Source organism: Lolium rigidum, chromosome 3 (assembly GCF_022539505.1).
Source record: "Lolium rigidum isolate FL_2022 chromosome 3, APGP_CSIRO_Lrig_0.1, whole genome shotgun sequence".
Classification (NCBI taxonomy): Eukaryota; Viridiplantae; Streptophyta; class Magnoliopsida; order Poales; family Poaceae; genus Lolium; species Lolium rigidum.
This window is the reverse complement of record NC_061510.1, coordinates 296720763-296727296: the sequence shown is the minus strand read 5'-3', so window position 1 is coordinate 296727296 and position 6534 is coordinate 296720763. Positions and strand designations below refer to the sequence as shown.

The window sequence follows — 6534 nt, the reverse complement described above, 5'->3', positions numbered from 1 at the left end:
CCAAACCAAACCAACCAACGAGTCCAACACGTTCTCAGGTCCACGTGAAGCTGTTGCTCCGTATCGATTTACTAGAAACAGCTGATTGGACAGGAGCTGATTGATGGTGAACATGCAAATGCTTGGCTTTGACCATATATGACATGAACTATGCCAAACGAATCAAGAAAAAGTAGAGTAGACTCAGTCTCATCACAACCATTGGTTCACGGTTCACTCACAGTCATTATCACGTCCACAGTTCACACTTGTCACCAGGCATGGAAATCATACCACATACCAAACAAAATGTTTCACTCGACACGAATCAAGAAAACTCGTACTTACAGGGCGTTTTTTGTCTCTCATTTTCGCACGGTAATTGAAAGGAACGTTACCCAACTGCTCAGGATTTCGTCACCAGCAGGCCGATGCAGCGGAGCCAGCAACGGCGTCATCGCGGCGACGGAGTTGGTCGCCGGCATGCGCGCCGAGGGAGGAGCTGTTGTGCAGCAGGATCAGCTTGAGCCCCCTGGCGGCCGGGACATTCCTCCTGGCTTCACGGTGGTGGTGGCTGTTGTAGTAGTTCTCCGCCAGGGCGGTCTCGTCCAGGCGCGACCACGCCGCGCCCCTCGGCACGCTCGCAGACCACATGAACCTGCCTGAGCAAGGGTTCATCAGCGTCTCCCGGAACTCCTTGGCTCCCTCGCACAGCAGGCCCTGCAAAACAAAACAGAGACACCAAACCAGTCCAGTTAGAAATCTGCACACTGAGCATGTCTTTCACAGGGGGAGCACAGATACAAAGAAGAAAGCAACGGCATTGGTACCTCTGACATTGCTTTGATCTTGAGGGTGACGCTGTTGGACAAGATGACCATGTTCTGGCTGCACCTCATCTTGTTGAAGAGGAGGGCGCAGTCCAGGACACGGTCTTCAGTCCTCGGGGAAACAATGTCAGTGAGGCTTCTCGGGGAGAAGATGCCGGTGAAGCTTCTTGGGGAGAAGAGGGACAGCACTGTGTTGAAGGTGCCAGCAGCAGTGGCTTCTCTTTCTCCATCGCTGCGTTGCGCTTCCGTAGGAGTTGCAGGCGGGGTTGGTGCTACTGGCAACATCTCGGATGAACTCTGCACGTGGATCCACCAGCTCTCGTTCGCCATGCACTCCTCGATCCATTGGAGTGTTGAGGTGGCCTTTGTTGACCTCTTGAACAGGCCCTCCCGCTGTTTCATGGAATCGAGCTCCCTGATCACTGGCAAGATGTAAAGCAGGGTTTTAGTGGATGAGAATCGCACTCCGCGCAGTTGCTGTCAAGTTCAGTTCAGTTAATAATGACAGGCTGGGAGTTTCAGTTTGAAAACAACAAGCTGGAAGCATTTTAACACAAGCGTATTCCAGATGGCAGATGCAACGGGGGCACATTGCACAGAACAGAGCAATTGAGTACACAAGGCTACAGGAAGCATTTAAACACAAGCTATTCCAAATGGCAGGTGCAATGGGGGGCACATTGCAGAGAACAGAGCAATTCACTACATAAGGCTACAGGCATCTATTCATTCAGTTAGTAACAGCACAATGCGATGTCAAAACTTTGAAGCTACAGAAGCACAACTGTTTAGTTGATACCATCATAGCATGGGATGATTGTTGCAAATGAGTAGGCAGTAAAAGTAGTGTTGTTAGTGGCTAGCATTTTGACCGAATCGAAAGATCATCATTCAGTATTCTATTTCCTTATTAAAAAAAGGAAATAGAATATATGCGGCAATAGTAAGCACATTTTCCATTTTGTTCAAACCTTCACAGAGTAAGAACATCATATAGAACGACAGATGAAACAAGTAGTATATTGTTTTCTAACTTACCAATTCTTGGTATGATGAGATGAGTTCCTTTTATTCCTTTTAGTAGCATTATAGACTTCATTGATTCATCATCAAGAAGACAATCAGTATCAGCCACCATGGTCCAGACTTTCATCCCTTCTCCAACCCTATCTGATTCTCGGTTCTTGTGCTGTTCTAGGTGCTGTACAACACCAAAATGGTCTTGTATCAGGATCCATATCAAAAGCAAAACTATAGAAAGTAGAAATTCAAAATATAATCGTTATGATTACTTACTGGAAAACTGTTCAGTCCATCTTCCAACCTGATTGAGAAATCAGCTGTTCCAGCATTAGCCTGGGTAGAATCAAATGAGCTGGTCGGTCTCAAGGGAGAATTTGAGACAAGAGTCTGGAAAGGAAGCCTATCTTCCACCCTTTTCTTTGTGATTGCACTTTCAATCCGTGCCCGGTTTTCAGACATATCCCTTGTTTTCTGAACTACAGAAGATGCTGGTGTAGAGTTCTCCTTGTCAGAGCAGAAGGTCTCCTGATCTTGGTCTGCATCCAATTGGAAGAGATTCTTTGGAAGACACCTTCTCGCTTTCATATCTCCTGTAGATATAGGTGTCAAATTCTCCTTATCTGAATAGAAAACTTCATCATCTACTGTGTGGAAACGTTTGGACTTCGATGATAGATCATTGCATTTCCGTTGATCGATGCTCCTGTTTGGAGTGTATTCTGCCAACAGTGAACTATCCATCCTTGAACCAAGAACCTCCCTAGAAATGGACTTGAGACCTCTGGAGGCAGGTGTCACATTCTCCTTGTTTGGAAAGATGTCTCGTTGCCTCACAGGGGAGGTAGCATCATACTCTGATGAAAGTTCACTGCAGTGCCGTTGATGGATGCTTCTGTTTGAAGTGTATTCTGCTGAAACCGAACTGTCCATTCTTGAGCCAAGAATATTACCAGCAATGGGCTTGAGATCCCTGGAGGCAGGTGTCATATTCTCGTCAGGAAAGAGGTCTTCTTGTTTCGCAGGGGAGATGGCAGCATCATACTTTCCAGGAGCTAGCACTGAGTTTTCCTTGTCTGGAATGATGTCATTATTAAAATCTTCATCCGACATGAGGGTAATAAACTCTGTCTCAAGATTTTCAGATGTTAGTTCGTTTGCCGTCATCTTGTTACCAATGTTCAGCATGGAGTTTTCACTATCTGAAAAGCTGTCATGTTCCAAGTTCAAAGGAGAAATGGAATCCATCAACTCTTGTGAACTGATAGGCTTCAACATTAGCTGACTCCTCTCAGTTATTATGTTTCCCGAGACAAGAGGGGTAGTGTTCTCCTTGTCCATTAGGCTGTTCTCTTCTTTTTCTTCAGTTCTTCTTCCTTCTGTATCCAAGTTGTCAAATATGCTCCCAAAAATTATGCCTTGAAGCTCAGAGTCCTCCATAGCAATCTTATTTTGGGACATTTTCTCCTTGTTGGAGAGACCTCCATCATCATACTTCATGTCTGGGTGGTTAGTCGTATTTCCACAAGTTATGGCATGCGTGAAAGGATTTTCTGGCACAGCCTCATAGGATTCCATATGTACAGTAGGCACTTCCTGATTCCCCTCCATGGTAATGATGTCCAAGACATGAGGGTTCATGTGGTCCTTTTCTGGTGCAATCACCTTTTCCTTTTCTTCAGCTTCTCTGACATCAGAATTCTTGAATAAAACCATGCAGGCTGCACATTCGCCCTTGCAGTTTTGAGAACATACAAGATTCTCATATTGGTCTTCTTCTTTCTGACAGCTGTGGCTCAAAGTTCTGCTTCTCCTTCCTGTGTCAATGCGAAGAGATTTGACTGACTTTAACTTGGCCCTCCGGGACATGGTGCCTGATGCATTCTGTTTGTCTGATTGGACCAGTGTTCTAGCTGCCTGTATTGTGGAAGGGGCAACAGATTCTGTACCTGAATTCTCACTAACAATCTTTTCCTGTAGAACGGAGAGTAAAGATTCTTTCAGGGAACTGGAATTGGCAGACTCAGGCAATGGTGGCGCCGAGGGGATCACTTCAGCACAGAATTCAGTTTGTTCTGACATTACTTGCAGAATCATCTCCTGTGAATTATATTAGACAGCTAGAAGTTAGAACTGTAGATAAGTACCCAAAAGTTAAAAGATGAGAAGATAAATACAAAATCAAAGGGGGGAATCAAGCAGCAGAACTCAAGTCAACATGTAGCATCCTCAAAAGAAAAATTACACAGAAATATACTGGGGAATACAACAAACAAAAGATAGTAGGACATGCAGAATCTAGATATGAGCATAAACTAATGATGTAAACAAATCGGGATATGTTTGCAAAATCTGAAGTGGATAGATATTGAATTGCTAACTCATCACACAGTTTTATATCAAAAGAAGCATATGAAAAATATCAGGAAAGCAACATTGTTAACCAAGGGAAATGAACCATGTATTTGCGTTATTCTAAATGAATATTAGTTGGATGTACATAGTTGTTTTCAGTTATATCATGCATTCAACACAAAAATATGTGGCATAACACTCAGACCAATAGAAAATTCAAGGTTGTGTTAAGATTTCTTAGCATTAGATGAGAACCATATATACCATAAAAATATCATCCATAAGAAAATCATTCAGCAAACTAAGCAATAAAAAAAAATCTGAAATCAGTGGGACAATTTGACAAATGTACAAGTGACCTAAATGGCAGAAAGCAATTAGTATTGTCTAAGCTATACATGACTGAACTCCATAGTGCTATTAGCTAACCTGCGGTGACGACCAATGCTTTCAGGCTAGTTCAGTGTCAGTTTTCATTAGAACTTCAAAATTCCGTACTAGGCACAATACCAAGAAGGCAGCATGGCACATAAAAATTTACTTGCTAGCCATGATTTTAAGCAACTTTACATTATCACTGGAAGAAGAGGAAGCTTACTCAAACTAAGCACTAGAATTCCAGAATAACAAGGCACACCGAAACTTGTCGATCAGTCATCATTTGTACGCAACTTGATGCTTTAAGCAGCGAGGAGCATATTACATATCATTAATTCAATTGCTGAAATATTCAGTTACAGAGATGGATCCTAAATTTGAATGCAATGCATTTCCGAAAGCAATTAAACATAAATGAATTACTAAAAGGGATAGAGACTATAAGATAGAGTAAAACGGATGAAATAGAAAAGAATAGAATATCAATTCATTGTAATGTTACCAAATCCAAACAAATCAATCTAACAAACACGTTTAACATAATGCATTTTCATATTTTTGGCACAAGAGGGGCAATGTCAGTGGGTAAAGTATGGGCTGATGTGCCAGAATGCTCAGCTAAAGGATACAATCAATTGGTACCCATATACCACATCAAGGGTCATGAAATGCAGCTCTCAAGTTTCATCAAAGGTTTCAAGGAGTATTAGATTTCTGTGACCAAACCTGATGAGTTTCAGTGTCCAGTGGCTCCGTCTGCGTAGGTGCCAACTGATTCCGTGCCTCCTGTTAATTTCATCAAACACTTAGACCTCAACCCACACAGCCAAAATAGTTACAGATTTTGCACTGAGTATAATAAAAGAGAATTATCAACCTGATGAGTGTGGGATTCCTCCTTGTCCTCCTCGACAAGTGGCGGCAGCAGGTCCTCCGTCTCAAATGCCTCGCTGAGGGAAAGCCAGTGGAGCCGGTACTCCCTCTTGGAGGCCCCGAGCTGCAGCGTATCACCGGCCACCAGCTCGACCGGCGTGTTTGGTGGGATCCTTTGGCCCGAGACCCGTGTCCCGTGCACTGGGTCAATCGAAGCCCAACCATGGGTTAGTACAGTGGTATGTAATTCTCGCATCATTTTGTTAATCAAAATTTCAAAGCATATTCGCGAATGATCGTCGCACGGCCTCCTGATTTTGAATATGACCAGGCGGGGCAAATCCGCACAACATCGAGCCTATCGAGAGGAAATCGAAACGGATCGGTGAGATAAACTACCTAAATATCCCAGTCTACACGCAGGCGAATCGATCCGCCCTAACAAAACCCTAGAGTTCGCGTAAACCCAAGCGCTCGAGCGGAGATCGGGAACGGCACACGGGGACGCAGATAGTGGATGGGGGGCGGAGGAGAGGGTTACACATGGGGGGTAAGCCGTGATCTCATTACCGGAGGAGAGGTCGGTGACGGCGATCCGGCGCTGGCGCCGCTTGCAGCGGACCTCGAGGTGGCGGCGGCTGATGCTGGGGTGGTCGAGGAGGACGTGGCAGTCGGGGTGGCGCCCGAACAGTACCGGCGGGTCCTCCTCGTCCGGATCCGCATCCCCGCCGCGCGGCGCCTCCTCCGCCGGCGGCACGTTGAGGAAGATGTGCTTGAGCACGACGCCGCCCTTGGCCACCGCGAACGCCGCGATCGGAGCCTCGGTCCCCGCGACCGCGTCCGCCGCCGCCGCCGCCGCCGCCATGGCTGCGCGTGTGGGCTGGTTGGGTGTCTGTGGGAGGAGGAGATGATGACGCCGCTCTGTGTGTCTGAAACGCTTGTGGAATGGGGGGATTCGAAATCTGGAGGAGACGTTGGAGCCGGCCGGGATTTGAGAAGGTTGCCAATTGTAACGGCTAAAATTTATTGGAAGAATATCCCTTTTCGTGGACTTTTTCTAAAGCTGTGTCACTGCGTTGGTCCCGCGCCGTTCACGGGC

The 6534-nt window shown here is 45.7% G+C and overlaps 1 protein-coding gene across 1 annotated transcript; it reads right to left on the bottom strand.

The window, feature by feature from the left end:
* Positions 1 to 396: 396 nt before the first annotated feature.
* LOC124696708 (FHA domain-containing protein PS1) lies at positions 397 to 6300 on the bottom strand. The gene is made up of 8 exons (XM_047229391.1): positions 6006 to 6300; positions 5440 to 5636; positions 5289 to 5348; positions 2720 to 3929; positions 2106 to 2590; positions 1848 to 1998; positions 810 to 1231; positions 397 to 699 (listed from the first exon to the last, which is right to left on the bottom strand). The coding sequence occupies exons 1-8, from the start codon at positions 6298 to 6300 to the stop codon at positions 397 to 399; spliced, it is 3123 nt and encodes a 1040-aa protein (XP_047085347.1).
* Positions 6301 to 6534: the final 234 nt, after the last annotated feature.

Coding starts and splice junctions, on each gene's coding strand:
- LOC124696708 (XM_047229391.1), bottom strand. CDS start 6,300: ATGGCGGCGGCGGCGGCGGCGGCGGACGCGGTCGCGGGGACCGAGGCT. Junction 3,930..5,288: donor TGGACACTGAAACTCATCAG/GTTTGGTCACAG, acceptor TATAATTCACAG/GAGATGATTCTGCAAGTAAT. Junction 2,591..2,719: donor ATACACTTCAAACAGAAGCA/TCCATCAACGGC, acceptor CCATTTCTAGGG/AGGTTCTTGGTTCAAGGATG.